Source organism: Columba livia, chromosome 18, assembly GCF_036013475.1.
Source record: "Columba livia isolate bColLiv1 breed racing homer chromosome 18, bColLiv1.pat.W.v2, whole genome shotgun sequence".
NCBI lineage: Eukaryota > Metazoa > Chordata > Aves > Columbiformes > Columbidae > Columba > Columba livia.
Window position 1 is genome coordinate 732,517 of NC_088619.1, and position 24,481 is coordinate 756,997.

Sequence of the window (24,481 nt, forward strand, 5' to 3'; positions counted from 1 at the left end):
GACCATTCAGCTTGGAGAGGAGATGGCTCAGGGAGATGGCAGCACCGGTGGGGAGCTGTGCGAGATTCCAGCCTGGGCTTTGCAAAGCCCACCCCACCTCCATGCCCTCCTCCGCACACTTTGAAGCCATTTTTCAAGGCTCATGGCCAGATCCCACCATGGGTATGAAGCGAAGCTGTGACTGCAGGTTCGCCTGCTCTGCTGGCTTAGAGTAAGCTCTTACACTTATGCTAAGGCAATTAGCTCTGCTCCCCATCCTCCTCTCTGTGATACGGGATGTGTCCCGCTCCTCCCCGCAGTGTTTTCACACCGTCTGCAGAGAAGCGTTAGCAGAGAGACAGGAACAATCATTATGATTTCCTCCGGCAGATCTTCCCAGATCTAATAACCCCAGCAGTTTATTGACTTCTCTCACTTCTGCGCTGGCGTGTTTGCCTTGCAGCTTTTCCAAATACACGTCTGCACCAAAAAATACCCCATGAGCATAATTTCTTCTAATTCTTTGAATTAGATACATCCAGGGTCTGATTCAGCAACACAACCCTTTAATTGAGCAATGCTTTTCCCTGTCTCTTGCAGCCGGGTAGGCAGGAGCCGGCTCCATCATGGCACAGGGACCAGACGTCCCCGCTGTAGCGGGGCCAGCATGGGCTGCTCTGCTCCCCCAGTGCTCTTACATGTCACATTTCTCCATGAATTTAGTCCCAAAATGTGACTTTGAACTAAAATCCAAAGGCCCTGGCAATCCCTAGATGGATTTAAGAATTTTTTTTAGAAGTCAGAATATTCTCCTTTGTCTTGGTCATGTCACATGTGGGATTTTTAGCTGACCCTTCCCTACTGTTTCAGATTTTGGGGCAGAAAGGTCTCACCACCTGCTCCTGAAGGGATCCCAAAGCCTTGCAGCATTCTGCTTTGCTACAGACCTCTGAAAGACGGACAAAGTACCAACGATTTTGGGTCCATATGAAGCGGTTTGAGCTCACGTTGGGTCCCAGCTCCCCAAAGTGCTGACACGGCTGCACCAAAGCTCATCTGTGCTCTTCCCTCCTGAGTTGTCTTCAGGAAAAGGGGCATTCAGCTGCTAAAAGTTAAGTTTTTTCCCTTCTTTTTAATGCACACTTGATAAGAGATAGTACAGGGACACAACACTGTGGGTCTTTTGCTTCAGTTTATTCTATAGATTGTGAAGAGAAACCAAAGTTTCATCAAGCAGCTCAAGAAGACAAATGCAACATTTCATCATCCCTGGGAGTTACTTCTTGTTATACTGCTTGTCTGGTGACCTGGACTCACAAATCCCAGGGTGATTTTGTTTTATTTTCTCTATTTTCAGGGTGTTGCCCTGAAACACTATCGGCAGCCATGAGTTCTGCCTGAGCTCATCCGCCAAAGAGGAAATTTTACGTAGCATTTCAACTTTGCAGCTCAAATTAATCCCCATGGCCATTTATTTTCCCGTTGTTCGAGTGATTCCTTTGTATTGTTTGGCTGCCATGGAAAAAAATGGTGTCAGTCACTGCAAGGCTGGTCAAGCCCCTGCCAAAACCCCAGTCACCACGTCACCTTCCTGAGCAGGGTTCCCCACTGCGGGCACCCAAGCCAAGAATATAGAGAGATCGGTGGGAAGAGCAGGGACGAGACGTGGTGGTAGGGGGTGAACAAGTGAGTCATTGCCAGTTGCTTTTTGGTGATATGGGAGAGAGCTGGTGCGTATGCGTATGGAATTGCAGCGTGGCCGCAGAGAGCATCCCGCAGAGCCCAGCTGGGACCAGCCGGGCTGGCAGCACCCAGCATCCCTGGTCTGACACCCATGAAATGTCCCACTTCGTGGCTAAAAAAGGGTGCAAGTGCAGCTGGTCCTGGCTGTTCCCATCAGCCCTGCCCAAACACAGTCCTGGCTCTGCCCTTCACCCAGCGACCGGACGCTGGCGGATGTTGCCTTGCTCTGCTCCAGGTGAGCATAATAATTCAGGTTCTAGAATTATTAGTATTCAATACCCTTAGCCAAGGGTCTCCTTCCACTGCAGAGAAATGCATGAACTCGAACCTCCACCCTCTTTTCATCCGTCCCTGTCCTCCAGGAGAAATCCCACCCTTTGCTGGGAACTGGCTTGTGACCAGCTCGCTCGGCCAAGGGCTGCGAGCGCTCCTGACCAGAGGTGTGGCGGCTGAGCTGGTGCCAGATGTGCTCGTGTGCAGCCAGATGTGCTGGTGTTTGGAGTGAGATGCTTCAGAGCACCAGAGGAACCCTGAAGTGGCTGGAGAAGCCCATGGAAATGTTAACCCCATGCCTGCAACAACCGCAACACCTTGGGCTGATGTTCCTGCAAAATCCAAATGGAACCTCGGGATCTTTCAGAATAAAATTGTTGTTTTTCCCAGGACTGACCTATTTTCCATCAGAAAGGCATTGGATGGAAAATTGTCACCCAACAAGTACTTGGCCAGCTGCACGTGTCCCGCTCCATGAGCTACCTCAGTTTCCCGTTACAAGAACGTCCCCTCTTGCGTCACTGTACTGGTAAGCGAGGCAGTGACAAGATGAGCAATGACCTGTTGGTGACACGTGAGCTTTTGTCAGGGTGTTGCCACCAAAACAGAGCACTGAGCAAAAAGTGATTCAGCTGCTCTCCCCCTGGCAGCCCACGGGGTTTTGCAATGTCCTGTGTCAGCTCCTTGACACAACACGTTGGGGGCCGGTATGTGCTTGTTCTAGATAAACCTGAGTCTCTGTGTCACTGACCTTCTGCGGAGGGGCGGGGGACGCGCAGATGACCCCAGGGATGCAGGAGGGGCTGTGCCTATACAGAGCGTGAGGCAGCACCGAGGCAGCAGGTCTGGACCTCTCTCTGCTCACCGCTCTGTTGTGATTTTCTCCTTGGAAGGGGATTTTCTTGATTTTTTCCCTGCTCAGTGGCACATAGCGAGATGGATTTTGGATCGGCTGGGGTGCTCCTTATCCTCCTTCTCCTCTCCATCCTGTGGTTCCTGGTCTGGAGAACCAGCAGGGTGAGAAGGCGGCTGCCCCCAGGACCAGCCCCATGGCCCATTCTGGGCAACCTATGGCAAAAGGACATTGTGCCCCTCGACAGGACCCATGCGAAGGTAAGAGAGGAGGTGGTGGTGCTGGACCCACTCCCAGCCCCAGCAGGGCAGCAGGAGAGAAAGCAGGAATATCATGTATCAAAAACAAAGGGGAATTGTGTATTTGCCTAAATCCCTGCTACTGGGAGCATAATCACCACTGTTATGGAAGTCCTTCTCCTCCTGTAAGGGACTTGTGGTGCTGACACTAATCCCTCTTGGGGCTGTGGCACTGCCGACATCCAGAGCTGCTTCGTGGGGATGATGCTTTGGACCCTCAAAGTGTCATCGGGATCAGAATCCCACAGGGACTGGTCTGGGTGGGGGCAGGGGGAGAACACTGGCTTCACGAGACGTGCTTCCTCTCCCTGCCAGTGCGTTCACCAGCGTTGTGGCCACAAAACCACATTTAAAATTAAATGGATGTCTGGGATGCAGGACCCTCACCCACAACAGCTTTCCCATCCTCCTGCAGCTCAGCAGCACATACGGCCCCATCTTCACCATCTGGCTGGGGCTGAAGCCGGCAGTGGTGCTCTGCGGGTACGAGGTGGTGAAGGATGCTCTGCTGGGCCACTCCGAGGAGTTTGGAGGGAGACCTGAAATCCCTCTCCTGGTGCAGCTAACAAAAAACTATGGTAGGTGTCTGGAGTTCCTCTAGGCACTTTATTGCTCTCTGGGTGAGCGCAGGTGTCTAAAAAGGCCACCAGCATCCTGGCTGGTACCAGCACTGATGTGGCCAGCAGGACTAGGACAGAGACCGTCCCAGTGCTGGGCACTGGGGAGGTCAAACCGCAAATCCTGGGGGCAGTTTTGGGCCCCCCACACTAAGAAAGGCCTTGAGGTGCTGGAGCGAGTGGAGAGAAGGGAACGGAGCTGGTGAGGGGCTGGAGCACAAGTGTGATGGAGCGGCTGAGGGACCTGGGGGGTTCAGCTGGAGAACAGGAGCTGAGGGGAGACCTTCTGATCTCTGAACTGCCTGAAAGGAGCTTGGAGCCAGGGGGGTCGGGCTCTGCTCCCCAGGAACAAGCGCCAGGAGCAGAGGAAACGGCCTCAAGTTGCATCGGGGAGGCTGAGGTTGGATTTAGGAACAATTTGTTCCCCAAAGGGCTGTGGGGCATTGGAACAGGCTGCCCAGGGCAGTGCTGGAGTCACCATCCCTGGAGGGTTGGACAGATGGACATGAGGTTCTGAGGACATGGGGCAGTGCCAGGGGTGGGTTATGGTTGGACTGGGTCATCTTGGGGGTCTCTTTCAAGCAAAATGATTCTGTGATTCTCTGATTCAAACACCCATTTCCCACTCTACAAGTCCCTCCAACTATTGACCTCTTGTCTGAGGACAACATTAAGTCCAGTTAGTCAGTTGCAGCTTTGTTTTGAGCTTTTCAAGGACTCTATGTACGCCCCAGGGTCACGCCCTGCCTCAGTGCCCTGCTGCTCCTCAGCCAAGCTCCAAGCAGGGTCCCTGTTCCCGAGGAGGTTCTGTGGGGTGGGCAGGTGAGTGGTCTCCACTGTCTCCCTCCAGGTTTTGTCTCCAACAACGAGGAGAAGTGGCGGGAGCTGCGGAGGTTCACGCTCAGCACCCTGCGGGACTTCGGGATGGGGAAGAGCTCCATGTCGCAGCGGGTGCAAGAGGAGGCCCAGCACCTGGTGAAACTGCTGGAAAAACTTGAAGGTGACAAGTGTCCTGTCCACTCTGGTCCCCAGCGCAGGTGGAGGACACACAACAGCCTCATGGGATATGTGTGGTTTCTGGAGCTTTTTGCAAACACTGTTGTGGATGGTTCTTGTAGAGAGGGCTTAGACCATTGCCATCCCACCCAGAGAGGGCAGGAGGGACGTGGTATGGTCATGGCTTGAAGGCCAGGGTGGAAGACCCTGCATGGGGAGGGGGACCACTGAGGAACATTTCATGCCGAAAGAACAGAAATAGTAAACTAAACTGTGTGGCATTGAGAATGCACAAATAAGATACTGGCCTGGTGATGGGGGGTTATTGCGGTAATGTCCTCTTCTCCAACAAAACTGAGCTGCTACCAGTGCCACCACCTCTTCTGGGGCTTCCCGAATATCAGAGGAGATGGCGGCTCAGTTGTAGGCTGACCCCTCTGCCTTCGATGTGCAGGGCTGGTGAGGGGCTGGTCACCATCCTTGGGGGGCTGGTTGCCACAGGGAGATGCTCTGCAGCCCCCCACATCCCCAGGGCACATCAGGGGGAGCCCAAAGCACCTGCAGGTACCTCTGCTTTCCTCAGTCCCAAGCACTTTAGGAGCAAGGAGGTAGATTTAGGAGCCCACAGTTCAGGAGGGCTTTTTGCTTTGGCTGTTAGACCTGGCAGCCCCAACCAGGGCTCAGAGCTCAAAGGGAGCGGGCTGAAGGGTGTTTTCTGTGTTGAAGCAGTTAAATAACTGTTGGTCTTTTGATGCCTTTCTTGACCCTTCTGTGGCTTCAGGAAGCACCTTTGTGCCAATGACGATGTTCAGATATGCAGTTTCCAACGTGATCTGCTCTGTTGTCTTTGGAAGCCGTTACAGCTACAGCGACAAGGCCTTTCTGGAGCTACTGAACGTGATCGGGAATTACATCAGCTTTTTCCTCTCCCCTGTTGCCATGGTAGGCATCCTTCTGTGCTCTGTGCCCTCCCATGCTTGGGCGATCAAAGGGTGCTACTTTGGCTTTGGTGGTACAGCATGGATTCGGGGCAAGGTGTGGGAGGCTCTGTCTAGGCACCTGAGCACTCCCGTGTCTCCTTCTCCTGCAGATCTACAACACCTTCCCCAACATCATGCACCACCTCCCAGGGCCACACAGGAAAGCCCTGGCCGAGTGCGAGAAGCTGAAGGACTACATCCGAGAAAGAGTGGAGCTTCACAAGCTGACGCTGGATCCCAGCTGCCCCCGGGACTACATCGACTGTTTCCTTCTGAGGGCGGAGAAGGTAGAGGTGGTGCCAAGGGGGGTGAGGGCTGCCCTCCAGACCTGCCTGCAGATGGTGCTGAATCCCCTCCCCACCACATTGTTGCAGGGGAAGAGCAGCCTGGACACCATGTACAGCAATGAAGACTTGGTCATGTCGGTATTCAGCCTCTTTGGTGCTGGGACAGTGACCACTAGCAACACCCTGGTCTTCTTCCTCTTGGTCCTGGCAAAATACCCCCATATTCAAGGTAAGGGCAGCAAAGTGCAACTGTTTCCCATGCCTGAGGAGGCCATGGTACAACAGAGGTGCAGACAGAGAGTCCCAGCCCTGGAGGTTCCTGTTCAGCAAGAGACCAAAATCATCCTGCTTGGGTCACCCAAGGGTGATAGCCATCAGATAGAGATATGCACAGGTCAGAGGGTAGTGCTCCCTGTCCTTGCCTGTGCAGATGGCCCTGAACTGGCCCACCAGAGATGCCTTGAACCTTGATCTGGGCAGGTGTGTGGACCAAGACTGTTATTTCTGGTCTCTGCCAGGAGTTACACCAGGTTGCTCCCTCTCTGCTAGGTTGTCCTTTGGCTCTAAGACAGGTGCCATGGGGTGCAGTGAGAAACCAAGGGGGTGGCTCTGCATGGCCAAGACCGCAGCTCCATGCCTGCCCTTTCCCCAGCCAAGGTCCAAGAGGAGATTGATGCGGTGGTGGGTACCAGCCGTGCTCCCAGCACGCAGGACAAGCTGAGGATGCCGTACACCAACGCCGTGATCCACGAGCTGCAGCGCCTGCACAAGTCCCGCATCGAGAACTTCCCACGGATGATGACACAGGACATCGTGTTCAGAGGCCACAGCATCCCAAAGGTGACGTGGCCCTGGACTCTCGGTGACCCTAAGGGGAGGGGTGGCAGGGAACCTTGAACAAGATTTGCTTTTGCCCCTGGACTATTTGCTCACTTACGAAGGTCCCAGGTCTTTCCCAGTCCTTGGTGTGGAGAGATGGTGATAACCTTTTAGCTGAGGAGCAGAGAACTGCTGCCAGTTCTGCCCACACTCATGTCACTTGCCTGTTCTGGAAAACACCTCTTGTCACCAGGCAGATGTGCAGGGCTGCTGGGGCTGGGAGCTGAGCTTGCCCTGGTGTGGGGCCACGCCAGCCCCCATCTCAGCAGATCATAGAATCATAGAATATTTTGTGTTGAAGGGACCGTCCCAGCTCCCCCAGTGCCCCCCCTGCCATGAGCAGGGACATCTTCACCAGCTCAGGTTGCTCAGAGCCCCGTCCAGCCTGGCCTGGGATGTCTCCAGGGATGGTTCAGCCACCACCTCTCTGGGAACCTGGGCCAGGCTCTCACCACACTTTGTGCAGTGAGAGGGGTTTTAACATAAATCAATGGGAATAACTCAATAATTTCTGTCTCATGAGGCACACAAAGACTGGCAGGACCATGGAAGCAGTGGAGCCCCATGTTGATTGTCCCCGCCTGGCACAGAGCCACCTCTCCGGGATGCACACCCAGTCTCCCCCGTGCCCACCCGATGCTCGTCATTCACCTCAGCAGAGCCCGATGCTGCAGTGCCTATGTCCCTCCTCACTGCCCTGCCCTGGCCCTCTCCTGCAGGGCACAGCTGTTATTCCAGTGTTTTCTTCTGTGCATACGGATTCGAGCCAGTGGGAAAACCCTGAAGAATTCGACCCAGGCCACTTCTTGGATGAGAAGGGCGAGTTCAGGAAGCGCGAAGCCTTCATGCCTTTCTCAGTAGGTCAGTGCTCGGCCCTGCCTGCAGCGGCTCCACTCTAGGGACCACAGAATTGGTTGGCACCAAAGTTATACCTTTAATATGAGCTTTCTCACCCTTTTATGCCCTTTTTCCCCCAAATGCTGGGTGAGGCCACCAGCCTGGTGCTCACCCTCTCCTTTCTGTGTCCCCAGGGAAGCGGATGTGCCCTGGCGAGGCGCTGGCCCGCATCGAGCTCTTCCTCTTCCTCACCACGCTGCTGCAGAGCTTCACCTTCCAACTGGCTGTCGAGTACAAGGAGACGGATTTATTCTCCCTATGGCTCAAGATAGAGAGGGGGGTGATACTGGGCGAGTTCTTTGCTATTCAGCGCATGGTGTCCTCTTAAGCAGAGAGCAGAGGGGAGAAGGAAAGGCTCATCCAGATGCTTTCATTTCTTCCCAAACCAGAGCAAACCACACACCCACAAGCACTACAGCAGCAACCACCAAGCAGAAGGGTCCATTTGAACTTGTGCTGGATCTGCCAGGCAGCTCTGCCACCACCTCCATGGGCATCCCAGCTGCCAACCCCTGTATAATCACAGAATCATTTTGGCTGGAAGAGACCCTCAAAATCACCAGTTCCAACCGTTAACCCACCCCTGTCCCTGCCCCGTGTCCCTGAGAACCTCATGTCCGTCTGTCCAGCCCTCCAGGGATGGTGACTCCAGCCCTGCCCCGGGCAGCCTGTTCCAATGCCCCACAGCCCTTCCCATGAAGAAATTTGTCTTAATATCCAATTTTCCCTCCTGCATCCCAGTAACATGCAGAAGACAGCACTAGTGTTCCTCCTCCCGTATCTACGGGCTCTGGTTGAGCCTCTGGCTCGTTGTGGAGCCTGTGGCCCCCCAGCTCAGCTGGGTGCTCCCTCCTTTCGGTATTTCTGCAATAAAAACAACCATCCCAGCTGGATGCTGGTGTTCGTAAGGACACTCGTGATGTCTCTGGACATGCCGCAGTGCTCAGGCAAGGTGATGAGCACCCAATACCTGTGCTGCCCTGCTTTGTCCCCTCTCTGTACCCGCCAGATGGACACAAGGTCCATGACACTGCAAGTCACACTCACTCCACATCTCTCTGCACAGGGATGAAGCCCCATGTGAAAACCCTTTAGGGCATCCAAATGTTACAAAATGATGCACAGGGGGAAATGTGCTGTAGGAAAAGGGAACTGTGCTTGGAAACAAGGAGTATTTTGCCATCAAAGTCCCTGCTTCCTTCTCAGGGTGCTCCATGCGTCACCTGTGCTTGTGCTGCCTTAACCTGCCCTGCACAGAGAGGGATTTACTTGAGACCCCCAGACACACTCCAGCCTTTATTGCAAAACATCAGGATTTTAAATAAAAGGGTTTTTTTTTTTCTTTAAATGCTTGAGCAAGAGAAAAAGGAGCCAGACACATGCCCACCCTGCCTGGCTTCAGCAGCGGCCTGGGCTCCTCCTTCCACTGGCAGGCAGCTGAACGTGTCTTCAGGCCTCAGAAAACCAGTATGTTCCCCATTGTGTCCAGTTCTTCCCAGTACAAATCTCCCAGACAGAGAACTTCACCTCCACGTCTGTTCCCAGGCTGTCTTCATCTTCCCAAGGTTCTTTGTGTCCCAGGACAGACTGAGCCAGGAAAACATTCTGTTTGTTTCAGCTGATTTGCCTCCCCAGCTTTAATCTTCACATGAATGTTACACATCTCAGGAATTTATTACCTGCCTCTAATCCCCATGGCTCTGACCATGGAGAATGAGGGTTCCCCAGCCGTGGACAGGCAGAAACACATGAGCTCAGCAGCAAAATCATTTCAGCTGGGGAAGGAACCCAGCTTTCCAATAAAAGGGCAGAGCTGCAGCTTAGAAGAGCTGGAGCTTGGGAGGAGTGTGTGGGAGAGTAGAATAGCTTGAAAAAAAAAAAAGAGAAAAAAAAAAAGGAAAAAGAAAAAAAAAAATCAGTTTGTTCTCCCAGGTGCTGGGCTGAGGTCCTTCATGTCAATATTTATCTCTAACAAATAGCTGTGGGTGTCAGTTCAGTGCTGTGTGCTCATGTGCAGCTGGGAAAGTAACTCTGGGTTATCTGAGCAGAGCTGGCAGGGTGGGATGCGCTCCTGGTCCTCCTGGCAGGGCGCAGGTTTGGTGTGGAGGGTGACATCTCAGCAGTGGGGCTGGGGGTCTCTGTGAAAGCCAGGAGGCTATGGGGGGCTGTATGAGGGTCTCAGGGCTGGTTTTAGTAGGAGCTGCCTTATCAGGGTGCTTGCACTTTCTTGTGAATGTGGAGAAGGGGGCAGAATGGAATCTGCCCCAGGGAGAGGTGGCTGCTCCCTTCAGAGCCCTCCTGGAGGAATGTGAGATCTGGGGTCGTGAGAGCTTCTCTCAGTGCTGGGTGCTGTAATCCCAAATGGACCGTTTTGCTAAAAAATATTATGTATGAGATACCACTAGATATCCAGGAAGGTAGGTAAGATAAGCATTTTTGTGCATAGGGAGTAAAACACATTTCTGGAGGGGTTTGTGATCTGGGCAAAGCTCCAAGCTTTGATCTAGTTGAGCAAGCAAACAGAGAGACCCTATAGCAGTGCTTGGTACTGGTGAAAAGGGGTGGATTTGTTGTAAGTAGCTCTTTGGGGCAGGAAAACAACCCAGCGCTGGAGAAATAGCTGAGGCTGGAGCATTGCATTTCTCTGCTTGCTCAGCCTGAGAGCTGTGTTAAAATCCTGCATGGCAAACATGACCATGGCGATGTGCATGGGATGGTGCCTCGAGTGCTTTGCACAGTGCTGAGATCTCCACAGGGCAGAGACTGTTGTGCTCCCATCCAGCACCATCGTTTCCACTCCTGCTCACAGTAAGCGAAAGCGCTGAACAGGCACAGCGATAACCCCAAACTTGCTGTGCACAGATCATGACCCAGGGATGTGCCACTGCTGTCCTGATGCATCTGAGCCTGTTCCTGCAGGGCTGAGGGGAGTCCCTGCGGAGGTACGAGTTCATCCTGGCCTTTGCAGGCTGTTCTGCAGCACTTGATCTTCTGTTCAAAAGGGTTTGTTTTTTTTTTTTTAATAACCTAATTAATCATCCTACATTCTTGCGAATGATAGATGAACAGGTCTTTAGTCTTAATCTACATGCATTTTTGAATCATTAGATGGCTAAATAAGTGTGGTTTGTTGGTCGTTGTTTTGGAGTGCGTGTGGTGTTTGGCTGTTGTTGTTTTACCCCTCCCTTCTCTCCCGCTTCTCTGAGGTCTTTTCACAGCCCCTCTGCTTCACTTTCCAGCTGCCCTGTGCTCCGGGGGCTGTGCCCGCTGCCCCGCCGCGGGTTCCCATCCTCGGCACGAGCCACCGCGGCTGTTAGCGGTGTGTCCTGGCAACGGGACGCGGCGGGGGCACCGGGGCGGGTGAGCGGGGCGGGGTGGGGAGGGGGCTGGATCCCCGGCGCCGGGGAAGGGGCCGGTGGGCGCGGGTGGGACCCGGGAACAAAGGGGTTTGTCTGCACCGGGGCCTGGGGGCACCGCTTGATGCTTCATGGGCTGCTTGCAGGGGACCGAAACCTCGCCCCGAGGGCAGCCAGGCCGGCCGGGTTCGGTGTCCTGGGTGCTGATGCCGTGCTGGTTTTCCCTTTAGTGTCTTTTGAGGGCTAAGGGTGTAGGAAAAGCAAATATTGCTTTGCTGGGGCTTGTGCTGGATTCCCCTGAGCTGCGAATATCCTCTTGATTTCCCCCAGCTGAGACTTAAAGTGGCTGAATTTAACACAAACTGCAAGTAACTGCCCAGGCAGGACGATGTCACCTGTCAGCAGCCTGGGTGGCTGTCAGCAGAGCCCTTCCCTGCAGGGCCAGCGGTGGGGAGGAGCAGCACACAGCCCTCCCTCCTCTGGGGAGGGAGCTGTTGTTTGCAGACTAGAACTGGGATTCCGGGCCGTTTGGGAGCCCCTGCCTGCCCCTCGGGACAAAGGGGAGTGGGAAGAGTTGTCATCCCACACACCTCTGCCCCCCAGCCTTGCTGGGTTGAATTGTCCTGCAAGACACTGAGTGTCCAGTGTTTTCCTTTCAGCAGTACAATACTGAAGGGTTTAAGGAAAATCAACCAGCTCTTGCGGTGCACTGCTAACAGCAGCACCATTAACAGCCACTGAAGCTCAAGTGCTTACGAAACTGTCAGTTCCTCTGTTTTCTAGGTGGTCGCCCACCAGCACTGAGCTGCTGGCCCCACAGCACCAAGTGACTCCCCCGGGAGGGCCCTGATGTGGAGGAGAACTCGCCTGCTGTGCCCCTTAAGTGGTCGAGATGAGGCTGTGGGTCCTGCCACCCACCAGTCACCCTCTAATGTCTTTGGGTCCAAGAACTTAATCAGCTGCCTGCCATCTCACCTGTCCATATACATCTTTGGTAAAGCTGCCCTGATTTTCCCAAGGATGGTTTCCCCCGAGGGCCATGGATGGCCTCTAGTGTGGATCTTGGTTAACCATTCTGTCCTTTTAATACCTCAGGACTTTTGGATCAAAAATCCCTCAAAGCATGTGCATCTGTGAATAGATTCTGGGCTTATCTGGCCGAAGAAGTCAATAAGGAACGTGCATGTCGAAAAATAGTGCAGGAGAGTATCCTATATTTGCAGGTATGATGTCTGGGCTTCTGCCATTATGATGTGCTTTAAAAAGAGAGTTTTCCTACTACTGCCCAAACCATTAGATGGAAATGCTTTTACTCGAGGCCACATCCCACCTTTGTCCTGTTGTTCCATCTGCAGAGTTAAGCCAGGTTAGATGTTCATACTATCACAAGTAAGCACAACACAAGAGCCTCTACTGACCTTCAGGGAGTCTGCGACTCTAAAAATGGAGCAAAACACTCTTGTAACGAAGAAAACAGGGTTGGGTCAGGAATGCAAATCCTGTACTTCCAGGGGCTGGTGACAATTTGGCAGAGCTGCAACAGCTCCCTGAGCTTTGTTTGCTCCACCAAGGAAGATGGAAAGATGAGATGACTTTGAGAAGTCACAGCTGGCAGTTGGGACACAGTAAAGCAGAACTGCTAGGAAATGCTTGTCCTGCTTAGGACAGACTTGCCACAAACCAAGCTAAGTGTAAAGGTAAATCCCCAAAGAGAATAAGTAGGAGGTCTTTGTGTGCTTTGATTTGTGAAGAGAGCATTGAAATCTCAGCTCTGGGCCAGCATTTAAAGACTGCTTCATGTAAGGTTTTGCACATTACAAATGAAACTTAAACATTGCTAAAGATGTCTCGAAAGCCTCTCACCTCAGTGGGTTTGGATTCTGAACCAGCCGAGTGCTCACCAGAGATGAGATGCACTTTCAAACTTTTTTCTGTTGAAAAGGAAAAGTTTTGCGGATTCTTAGGAGCTCAAGACTGGATTTTGGAGGAAAAAGAAAGAGCAATGACTTTTCACAAGCAGTTAAGTCATATACCAACAAGGTGGTAAATGCAAGTCCAGTCTCTTAAGGAACAGTAAACCAGTGTGTGCAGTTCAGATTTGGGTGTGGCTTCAGTGTCCCGTGGAGATGCTGGAGCACCCACCCGGGAGCAGCGTCCTCTGTGTGCTCGGGCACTGCGGTGACTGTGGTGCCTCTGTCGGTTCGTTCCAGGGGTTGTGTCCCAAAAGAGCAGTTCCAACCTATGCCAAAAGAGTCGATGTGACAGTTCCGGTGTTAAACGAAGAGGGGGATGTCATTGAAGACCATGACTGTGAAAGTAAACCGCAGGTATGTTGGAAGGTGTTTGCCTTCCAGGGATCCTGCATTTCAGCATTTGGGCAAGAAGGCGGACACATCTTGGAAGATGTGACAGTGAATTTGGAGTTGCTTTGTTCTTCTGGTTTGTACCATCGTGAGCAACTCTTAAGGACCAGAGCTTGCTCAGCACCTTCTGTCACGAGCAGAAGCCTGCATCCCTAAATCCTGCCTTGTCCTAATGCATCTCGCAGGCGTAGCCTTGGGGCCAGAGCTGCGAGCAGGGCTGGGCAGCATTCCAAGGACACAGCATTTTCCCCAGAAATAAAGGGTGCAGATGTCAGGTCTTGCATTTTTGCTGAGGAACAACCCTTGTTTCTGCACCAAGCAGGAAGCTCCTGCACTCTGGGTGTTCCTTACCAACACATTCTGTCTCCGGTCTCGTCACTATAGTAGGGACCAAGCTGGTATGTTTAATACTGCCGAATAATGCTACATTCCTCCCTCCCTGAGTTACTTTTCCCTGTTTCTCTTTGGACAGAGAGGAGAAAGACAGGAGGAGAAAGACAATCTGCAGGAAGCCTATCGCGATCTGAAAACAGACACAATCAAACTGGAAGAGAGAAATGTCTTCTGTGGCTCCTACAGTGTTCATGTCCTCATGGACCGGTGAGTAGATTGCCTGGCTGCTCTCTGCACTAACCCTGTAGGGCCCAACAGTGGCTTCTGCAAACCTGTTCCGTTCCCCACGGTCCTTCTGTGGGAACGTGTGGATGGAGGGGAGAGTCCCTCAGCATCAGTATTGGAAAATCCTCAGTGTCCAATCCAGTTTTTAAATAAAGATAGCAGGGTAATTTTTAAAGATGTGAGGGTTAGTGATCCCCAGTGTATCACAAAGGATACAGAGCACTCTCCCCGTTTTAGAATCACAGAATCGTTTTGGTTGGAAAAGACCCTCAATATCATGGAGTCCAACCATAACCCACCCCTGGCACTGCCCCATGTCCTGAGAACCTCATCTCCATCTGTCCAACCCTCCAGGGCTGGTGACTCCAGCACTGCCCTGGGCAGCCTGTTCCAATGCCCCACAGCCCTTTGGGGAACAAATTGTTCCCCAGATCCAACCTCAACCTCCCCTGGCGCAACTTGAGGCCATTTCCTCTGCTCCTGGCGCTTGTTCCTGGGGAGCAGAGCCCGACCCCCCTGGCTCCAAGCTCCTTTCAGGCAGTTCAGAGATCAGAAGGTCTCCCCTCAGCTCCTGTTCTCCAGCTGAACCCCCCAGGTCCCTCAGCTGCTCCCATCACACTTGTGCTCCAGCCCCTCACCAGCTCCGTTCCCTTCTCTCCACTCGCTCCAGCACCTATTGAGCTTATTCTCCAGATACAACCTTGAGTATGCAGAATTAGGGACCCTGGCTGTGGTGCCCTGCGAAGGATTCACCCATTTAAGCGTGTTGTGTGTCAGGCTGCTCAGTGAAGACCGTTCAGCATCACAGAAATTCCTGTCACACCTTAGACCTGTTGTACCTTGTCAGCTGGCTAAAGTTCATCTCAGTCGCTGTTTCTTATCCAGGTCAGACCAGAGCAGGATAATCCACTACAGTGGTGGTGACTTGGTAGCCGTTGGCTCTGCAGACCGAAAAGTGAGGTTCCTTGGCATGCCAGGGACAAAAGAAGTGCCGCCTCTGCTCTCTGGTCGTGCTGGGAGCAAAGCTCTGCTCCTCAACGAGAAAAAAGGCTTCATCCTCAGCACAGGCTTTGATCTCAGCATCAGGTGAGCAGCGCAGGGACTGTGCCACAGGATACCAGCCTCTTGGGATATCCAGGAAAACATTCATCTTTAGTCCTTCCAGCCCGTCTTTGAAATCTTCCTGCCCTCACTTTTGTTATAGTAACGAGAAAAGGACAGTAGATAGGAAACAACCCCCACTCACACAGGACAGCTTCTCTTTTCCAGTTTCACCCGGTGATGCACAGGTTTTCCTAAAGTGCCTCAAAACACCAGATGTTTCCCATAGGCACTTGCTAAGGTCAGCACTGAGTTCAGCAAGGCTGGGTTCATCTGTGACAGTTTGGCTGAGCAGGTTTAACAGCCTGGTACCCGCTGCACAGCTGCTCCTTTGCAGACACTGCACCCTCAGACAGGAGATGCTCAGCCCTTACGTGTTGTTTATCTCTACATCTCAAGAGTACCACAATGCGGGGTAAAAGCTGAACAGCAGGTTGTCTGGCTCTGGCACGGCAATACCAGAAATTAGTGCAAGGCAGCACTTAAAAAGGGAAAGAGTTTGCAGTGGCTCAGGCTCTGACACCCCTGCTCTTCCCTGCTCCAAAATGCTTGTTTGAACAGGTGCTGGTGTTCTCTGAGGCCAACAGAAATCACGTTGGCACCAGCCACTCTAAAGAAACAATGTTATCTGCAAAGCTCTAAATTTCAAGGTCATTTGGAGGTAGCTGTGCCTAAGGTGGAATCTGGACATGTGTTTCCAGGTAGTCTGCAGGTAGAACAAATTATGTTGGTAAAAATTTAATACTAATCCCAACTTGATCATTCCAAATACTCTGACACCTTAGTGGAATGACTCCTGACTTCAGCCTAGTGTGTAGAGGAGAAAAGCTGGGCCTGTTAAGTAGGAAAGAATAAGATGAATAAGCCATCAATTAAGTTAATCACTGCATTCCCTTTTTGGTTGGTCCTTTGTAGGTGCTGGGATATCTACAGTGGTGCTTGTGTGAAAGTCTTCAATGGTCACTATGGGACAGTCACCTGCTTGGATTTACACGAAGAGCAGTTTGTGTCGGGAGCCAGGGATGGGATGGTAAAAGGTGAGACCAGGAGCTTCCAGACAAAGGCCAGTAGTAGCGCGATGGGCAGAGTGCTGGAGGTGTGACGGGTGCCACGGGCAGCGTCTGAATAAAGCAAGGGCATGAACTGGAGGGTGGAGTTCAGCGTCCCTTTTTGATTCCAGAGCAGCCGAAGCTGTGGCCGCGTGCACGTGCAAGGTCTCTGTGTCACTGCATAAATTCTTGTTACTTCTGCTTTTATTCATGTTTAAAGGTTTTGTGGCTATAAGGCCACACCAGCTCTCGGGGAAAATGGTATCAACTTGCAGCTTTGCCAGAGGTTTCTTTACTATTGATTTGTGACATTTCTCCCCTTTGCTCCCAACAGTGTGGAATCTGGAGAGTGGGAAATGTCTCCAGACCCTGCAGCACGGCAGCGTTGTCTGGGTGGTTAGAACGGACAGTGCCCGCGTTGTCAGCGGGTGCGAGCGAGGGCTGGTCAGAGTCTGGGCTGCGGATACGGGTGCTCTGATCAAAGTGAGTTTCTTCTTAGGTGAATCATTTTGTGCTAAATGTTTGAAAATCTGTGCTAGTTTATCACAGCCTTTTGTTCTTGCCAAAGACTTTCTAAAAAAAAAGGCCCCAAACCAAAGGCAGCCTAAACTGGTAAAAGAAACCGCAGATTTATTTGTAAGCAAATAATATAAAACTTGTTTGCAAACAAGCGTCAATTTTAATGCAGGGTTTGATTTGCTGTGCCGACCCCATCATTCCTGTAGAAACATCCACCTCTGCTCCTGCAGGGACATTCAGACCCTGGAAGAGGTTGGGGTCTGACCAACAGCTCTTGGGGTTGGGTCTCACCTGTCAGCTGAAAACATGAAATTTTCACAACTGGTAACAGCTGATGCAGCTGAAGCAGCTGGATGGCTGCTCTGCATTTTAAAGGTCGAGGCTGGAGACTGCTAATTACCTTTAGCAGGTGTCCAGAATCAGTGTTAGTCCACATCTGAGATGAGTGAAGCTCTTTCTATCTGCAGGGAACAGAGCTGCAAACTGAGAGGAATCTCAGATGCAGGATTTCCCGGCTCCAGCTGAGCTACATTTGCGATTGTCCCTTTCATTACAGTCAGGGCCATTGGGTCTCTTCTCTCCTGGGTGAGCATTCAATGGATGATAAAGGTCTTGGTGCGGTGGCATCAACTGAGCACATAAATAAAGATGGAAAATTAATGTTAATTCTACACCAGCAGCTCATTATCAGTAGCAAGCCCAGAATATTTCTTGTGACTATAAAACTAACAGTTATCCATGGAATATATTGGTCTATTAGAATAACACCTGATAAAACTACAACATAGTACATGAGGCTGGTACTGTGAATGCCATAAGATACCTTGGCATATTTACATCTAGATTACTGAGCGTTACACCTATTTCTTTTACTTTGCAGACATTAAAGGGGCACCAAGGCCCAGTGAAGTGCTTGTCCTTTGACCAGTGGCACCTTGTCACAGGCAGCACCGCTGGGAACGCCCTGGGATGGAGCATGTTGGGAAACCTGAGGAGATGCCTCACAGCTTTCCACCACCCAAAGTAGGAATCGGATGCGTTTCGAGTTGTATTCAGCAATCTACTAAGTCTGTAAAGAAAACATCTCCCTTATAGAAACACAGAATGCCTTAATTATCAAGCTTGGTATCTGAAATATCCCCACATTCAACAATCTTAATCTTTAAAGTGTCAGGCACTACGTGGTCATAACCAGTGTTTGTCAGTTAAGACCTGTAACAACCTAAAATGCAAATATTGCAACCACTTGTTCACAAACAGGGATGACAGGGCGTAGTCTAATAATTCAAGGATCGTGACCAGGTAGCATGACACCCTCTTGCATACAGGTTAAGAGAAGACACGGTCTGTGTCAGAGGTGGCCAAGTTACATGCTGACCCCTGCCAACTGTGTACAATGTTATTTTCTAATACTCATTAGAACTGTGAGAGCTGTACCATCATATTATTTTATTTTACTTTTCCAGACATAAAAATGCAATTTAAAACACGGCAGATGGCCACAGCCACAGTGGCTGCCATGAGGATGCACTGGGTTGGTTGGTTTGGGCAGGGAGGGATTATGAAGGACTTCACTACCAGGCCCTGGAAATATCCGCATGAGCTTCTTTATTCAGCCTGTTGATGGGGGCAGAGCTCTGCATCTCCTCCAGGACAAAAGAGGGAGCTGACCACGTCTCCTTGGGAAAGCACAATGGGTGTCCCAGCGCTGCCACGTTGTGTTTCCAGGGAAGTCGTGTCTCTGCAGTTCCTCTATCTCCGAGTCATCAGCGGCTGCGCTGATGGGAACATCCGTGTATTTAACTTCCTGACTGGGACCTGCCTGAAAGTGCTGATGGCCAATACCAGCGGGGGCCCCATCTCTTCTGTCCACGTGTCAGAAAACAGGTTGGTGACGGCAGCTGTCGTCTCTGAACTAAACTAGGTAGATAAATTGGTAATTTAAGGAATTAAGCATTTTTCCTTCTCACAAGCAAGCTTTAAAGGTCTCTACTGCTTGTTGACTGCTTTCATAACTTGGTTTTGTTAGCAGTGGCTAAAAATAGATTTGTTTGCTCTATCCAGCGATTGACAATTTCCCGTTTCTTTCCAACTTAAGACACACAGAGGAACTGGCTGCCCAGGCAAGTGGTGGAGTCCCCATCCCCAAAGGTATTTTAAAGATGTGGCACTTCAGGCCATGGCTCAGCAGTGGACTCGGCAGTGCCGAGTTTATGGTTGGACTTCATGATCTTAACTGTTTTCTCCAACCTAAAAGATTCTATGGATCGACTGTAAAGTTGAATTGAGCACCCAAATTTCTCAGCAGGTTGGGGACTCAAGCCAAGGCCTGACAAAGCCTTTACCTGTTCCCTGCCTTACTGCCTCTTCATAAAAGCCAACAGTGGAAAGTTCTCCCAGGTCTCCTCACATCTGCACCTCTACACTGAAGGTAGTTCCCAGCTTCCTCATAAGCAATGGCTCAAATGCTGGTGTTCTGGTCACAGCTCCGAACCACAGCAAAATATGGGCTGCTATGAAGAAAACTCCATCGCAGCCAGGCCCATCACACCCCTCCAATTTACATTAAATGTCCCTAATAATATGGTATCTCCAGTTTCTTTTGGCATTGCACTGATCTAGCTCACTCTACTGCTGCAAGTTTTCATCCTAATCGTTTTACAACTAAGTTTATTATAGAGCTGAATGAAAAGAGCCCCACAGAGCTCACACAAAGGTTGGGTTACAATGTGCAGCACCATCGATGGGTTAATCGTTCCTGCTCCCTTAAACAAGTGCAGGTCATCTCAGAGCTGTTGAAGTGCTCGCAGAGACTAAGGGCTGGGTTAGTGGTATTCGTGCTCTTCACAGCTTTTCCTTCCCTCCTTCAGGATGGTGATAAATTCTCCAGCCGTACTGCTGGTGTTCCAGTTTGAGGACGTCAGGTGGGACTACACCTTGGATGCCGACCGAGAGGTGGCGGGGAAGAACAACCAGCAGCAGGTGACTTGGAGCAGAACCCCGGTTCTGCGCCGGCGAAGGCAGCACCACGACCAGATGCGCCGCCTGGCTCTGGAACCAGAAGGTGCTGACAGCTCCTGTTCTCAACCTGGGCCCCCTGCCAGTCACTGAAAAGCTGGGGAACACCTCAAAATATTACAAACAGTCTCTGCATCACACTGGCATTTCCTAAAATGAATTTGAGATCATTGCCAGTACATGGCTGCCTTCATCTTAATCAATATGCAGACTCTCTGCTTTTCAAAAGCGCAGTCTGGGAGGTGTGCTGTTGGTTTCAATGGTTCCATCACTTGTAGGCTTCTGTAAAACCTTTGTGCCTTTTTAGAAAGGTTTGGTATAAATTGGAGACATTTGTCAAGGCAGCGTGTACACATACGCAGGCACGTCACAAGAAGAGCCAGAGGCCATGGATGCATTTGCAAAGAGCAAGTTTTACTTTAGTTCCCTCTCTACTGGGGGATCTCCGAAGCCGCACCTGAGCTCCCGGCAGAGGTGACAGCAGCGGGGACGCAGGCGCTGGCCAGTCCAGCCCTGCTAGAAGGTCACGGGGCCTGCTGAGCTCGCCTGTATTTCACGGCTTCAGGCAGGCGCAGCCTCCCGCTCTTTGTCACAACAAAGCAGGAATCTCAGACACAGTGATGAGGTGCCTGGAGTTTCTCACAGGCCTATGTTATCTAACACAGAGGTTCTGCTCGTCAAGCACACAAGGTCAGTAAAACAATTGGTGTGATGTATGTGCTTTTTCTACAGACAGGTGCAAGTCACTTGAGCGTATTTACATTTAACTAACCCCCTGGCCAAATCTTCCGCTATATCCCCATACAGACAGGCACTGTCATTTTTGCAGCTCAGTAACAGAGAAATCAGTATTATTCACATTCTTACAGCTGGTGTGCAGGGAAACAGGCTGCTGTTTCAGTTCTTCTTAGAAAATACTCCAGAAAGTCACAGGACACCTGCGTTCGGGATCTGCCATCCGTGGGAAATGCGATTGCACATGAGCAGGCACCTTTTAAATTGTAACACAGTGATTTTTTTAATCAGCAGTTATTTAATGCAGTATGTATCACAGATCTTCCAGCTCCACAGTCAAACTGTGTATTGCAGGTAAACTGAGAAAGTTTTCATGCTTTGAAGGCCACCAGGTGTTGACCTCACTGATGTGGCTCTGCTTGGTAAGGGACGCACAGTTTGTGGAAACAGGAAACAAATAGGAGTGCAGTGTATTGTAATTCTAGTGGCAAAAAAGTATGGGCTGTGTGTACATACTTAATATTTTAAAAGATCTACATTTACTGTCATCTTTGAATGCTGTGAAGTTTTCTGCTAAACAAATATGTTTGGATTGTTTCTAATCCCTAGACCTTCAGAAGATGTGATAAGAGGCAAAACAGTAACCAAAGACTTAAAGCGCAACAGTTATGCACATTTGATTTTTAAAGGTTTGACACCAGTGAAGTTGAGATTAATCTTTTGTTGTTTTCTAGCTCTCTGCAATAAACTGACGAGATCAGCAGCTTGCCAGCAGCACCCGCATTTGCTCAAGATGAAGAAGAGTTCTCATGTTCAGGCAGAGCAGCAGAATAAACTGTGTGGTCCTGACACCACACAGCCCTCCACCCTCACCTTGGGAAACATGGCGAGAGCACGTTCTAAAGGATTCCTGGCAAATATTCCTGGTAAGGACACTTGGCAGGCAGGTAGGACAGCGATTCATCAAACAAGTGCACCTAAGATAAACCAAAGAATGAAACACGAGGATCTCTGGAGGCCAGGCCTGTTCTGGATGGAAGGTCTGCAGTGGTCACGCACATCACTGGCAGAGCCTGTGATGGCTACAGAACCTGCTGTACATCGAAGAAACAGGACAAGTGCTCAGCTCTAGCTGTACGGCTTACTTCTCTGCTGCCTAGGGGGTTTTGTTGTCTCCTTGTTCTATTTTTTCTTTCTTTAACAGGTGTAGCAGAACCATGCACATAATTTGAGTAGTTGGTATCTGATCAATAGCAGCAACCCAGAAAATTGTTTTAAAAAATTATATGTGAATTGCCTCAGCCAACAGTGACACGGCAGCCTGAGACATGAGAACGAGAGAGCACTGGGACCGCAAATGTGGCCTGTGACCATATGGCATTAGTCCCAAGTTCATTTCTGTAGAGTCTTATATTCAGAATGTTTTGGGCCCTTGAAGTTTAAGGCAGACTCTGAAATAGAACTTCAGAGAACTGTGCCCATCAAAAATCTCTAACCCCACATTCCCATGTTTGTAACTAAGAAGCAGGGTCATGTGTATGTGCAGATTAAACAGTTCTAAATTCCGTAAACGAGGAACAAGCACTAACTTTCATTAGTTTGTTTGCCGTGTTCTGCCTTTCTGCACTTAATGTTCTCTGAAATACATTTCCAGGGGGCAGAAGTTCCAGTTGGCCAGACTGGAAAAAGAGAATTGTATTGCAAAGCACTGACATGGGAATGACATGGCAAAACCAAGTGACAAATGTGTCACTATGGCAAAGTCTGTGGGGCTGAGCATTTTACACAATCCTCGTCCAGTTCTTAGTCAAGGGCATAATCGCACAACCTGCCAATGATGATCAGAAGAACTATCTTTGACTCCTGCTGTGTTGCATTTTTGGGAACAGGTAGCAGATGCGAACATGTACCTGCACATCTTTACAAGGCAGAATCCACTTGGCAATTTGGAAAGAGCAGAGGTCAAAGTAGTCCCGTGTCCCTTGCCAAGTTCCTCTTAACATTGAGCACGCTGCAGAATGCCTGCAAGGCAGCCCCGGTCAGGTCCCACGTTCATCGTCATGTGAAAGTCAAGGAAGCCTGGGAACGTGAGCACCACCACCCTGAAAAGGTACAAATACACAAACCCTCCCTGCAATGCAAAAATGATCAGGCAGCCCAGCTCCGACAGGCGAAACTGTGCAGTGATTCTCTGACCCCAAGGAGAATCTTTGTACCCTTTGAAACCAAAATGCTGCAGCTCAAGCTGAAAAACTCTTTGTACGGACCCACTGTGAAGTCGTCCATCCCTGCTCCCTCTGTTGTGCGGCTCAAGACTTGCTCTGGTTTGCTGGAGGAAAAGAAAGCTCCTGGTAAAGTCATTCCTCCCCCTGGAGGTGGCGTTCAGGTTATTGATCCCATTACAGCCGCTGCTGAGCAGACCAAACCAACACATGCGACCATTGCACAAACGGAAAATGGAGTGGTTTCCAGGAGAAAAATCTCTTTTTGTGCGAATTCTGCACACCCTTCCCAGCCTAACGGCGGGTTCAGGCTTCTGATGGAAAAACAGAAGGAGCGGTATGAGGCAGCTATTGCAGCTCAGTATAAGGCAGAGCAGCAGCTCACAGAAGAACGGGAGAGAGCACGCAGGAGAGCCTGGCTACGGAAAGTGAAAGGCCTGCCTGTGGACTCTTTTACTGGGGAGGGGAAGATACCTGCTCCTGAACTGGGCTTTAATACGTTTATCTGAGCTAAGCCCTTAGTCCAACAACCAACCGTTATCTGAGGATTCTGGCATCCAGCTGCCACGATCCATGTAGTTTCTAAGTATAAAAGATGTCTGTATGTTTTTTTCTGAAGAGATATTCTTGGTATATTCAGCTATTTCTCAGGGCAGTGAGTGGACTGAGTCCTGTCCTGGATTTATCTTGCTAGACCTGCTGGTAATACAGACACTAATAAAACTCAACATATGTCTCAAAGATAATAAATCTTCTTGGAGATTGCGTGGATTGATTAAAGTTTATAAGCTGAAGAAGTGTGGACTGAGCCTAGGGGGTGGTGATCAGTGTCGCAAAGTCTACTTGGAGGCCAGTAACTAGTGGTGCAGCACACAGGTCAATCCTGGGTCTGATTTTGTCCAACACGTTTGTTAATTAACGGTGTGGATGGTGGGGTGCTGTAAGCAGCAGTTTCACTCTGGGAAATTCTCCTTACAGTAGAGTGGTGATTATTTTTGTTTCGTTCACTTTAGCGTCATCTTCAACTTCCCAACCCTGTGATTAAGTCAGACCTCACAGTGAAAAATGACGATAGTTGTCCCTCAAAGAAAAGAAAATGAACAGGTAATTAAAACTGAGTGTCCATGTAGAACCGTGAAGATGTGGGAGCAGGACTGTTGTAGATTAGGGGATGAAGGGCTGTGCAGGCTGGGGATGAGCAAGGCTGAGAGGTTGGTTATTTGCCTCATTGCAGCACATCCGTGGTGTGCTGCAGGGATTACGGTGTCTGAGGTGGCTTTGCCTGACTTTAGTTTTAGAATGGGAAGCAGCAAGGATTTCACACTTGGCCACAGGATGGCACTTTCTGAAAAGCAATGGGGCTCAATCCCAGCACAGCCTTTGGCACAGCCCCTGGGGAGAAATCTAATAAAGGGAGCCTGGTGGAAAAACATCACAGAAAGACTGATGACTTCTTAGTTATGCTGAAGTGAGAAGGATTACTGTTGTCTTCCTATTTGGAGCCAACAAATCGGCATCTCCCTGCGGGTGTGGATGCTCGGGCACTTCTAAGATGCTGCAGCCAACAGAGACAGCAAGAAATGAGTGAAAAGGCAGCGCTAGAGCGAGTTCTGCCCTCGTCTGTAGCTCAGCACATGATGTGAAGCTGGGACCTGGGCATCTGAGATGCCTTGGAAGGGAATTAACATATGGGAAGA

General features: G+C 50.6%; 2 protein-coding genes across 2 annotated transcripts; both read left to right on the forward strand.

The window, feature by feature from the left end:
- The first annotated feature begins 2,818 nt into the window (after positions 1-2,818).
- On the forward strand, positions 2,819-8,707 carry LOC102087915 (cytochrome P450 2C5). The gene is made up of 9 exons (XM_005515552.3): positions 2,819-3,108; positions 3,563-3,725; positions 4,615-4,764; positions 5,542-5,702; positions 5,851-6,027; positions 6,115-6,256; positions 6,680-6,867; positions 7,626-7,767; positions 7,938-8,707. Exons 1-9 carry the CDS (start codon positions 2,932-2,934, stop codon positions 8,129-8,131), a joined length of 1,494 nt encoding a protein of 497 aa, XP_005515609.2. The 5' UTR covers positions 2,819-2,931; the 3' UTR covers positions 8,132-8,707.
- A 3,123-nt stretch (positions 8,708-11,830) lies between these two features.
- On the forward strand, positions 11,831-23,593 carry LOC102088101 (F-box/WD repeat-containing protein 10). The gene is made up of 12 exons (XM_021283455.2): positions 11,831-12,153; positions 12,255-12,382; positions 13,370-13,486; positions 13,995-14,122; positions 15,026-15,226; positions 16,157-16,278; positions 16,625-16,773; positions 17,690-17,832; positions 18,538-18,696; positions 19,680-19,873; positions 21,297-21,488; positions 22,452-23,593. Exons 1-12 carry the CDS (start codon positions 12,009-12,011, stop codon positions 23,291-23,293), a joined length of 2,520 nt encoding a protein of 839 aa, XP_021139130.2. The 5' UTR covers positions 11,831-12,008; the 3' UTR covers positions 23,294-23,593.
- Positions 23,594-24,481: the final 888 nt, after the last annotated feature.

Excerpts from the sequence above, each read along its gene's own strand:
- LOC102087915 (XM_005515552.3), top strand. The coding sequence starts at position 2,932 with ATGGATTTTGGATCGGCTGGGGTGCTCCTTATCCTCCTTCTCCTCTCC. Across the intron at positions 3,109-3,562 it reads TCGACAGGACCCATGCGAAG|CTCAGCAGCACATACGGCCC; the intron begins GTAAGAGAGGAG and ends ATCCTCCTGCAG. Across the intron at positions 6,868-7,625 it reads GAGGCCACAGCATCCCAAAG|GGCACAGCTGTTATTCCAGT; the intron begins GTGACGTGGCCC and ends CCTCTCCTGCAG.
- LOC102088101 (XM_021283455.2), top strand. The coding sequence starts at position 12,009 with ATGTGGAGGAGAACTCGCCTGCTGTGCCCCTTAAGTGGTCGAGATGAG. Across the intron at positions 12,154-12,254 it reads CCTGTCCATATACATCTTTG|GACTTTTGGATCAAAAATCC; the intron begins GTAAAGCTGCCC and ends TTAATACCTCAG. Across the intron at positions 15,227-16,156 it reads GGCTTTGATCTCAGCATCAG|GTGCTGGGATATCTACAGTG; the intron begins GTGAGCAGCGCA and ends GGTCCTTTGTAG.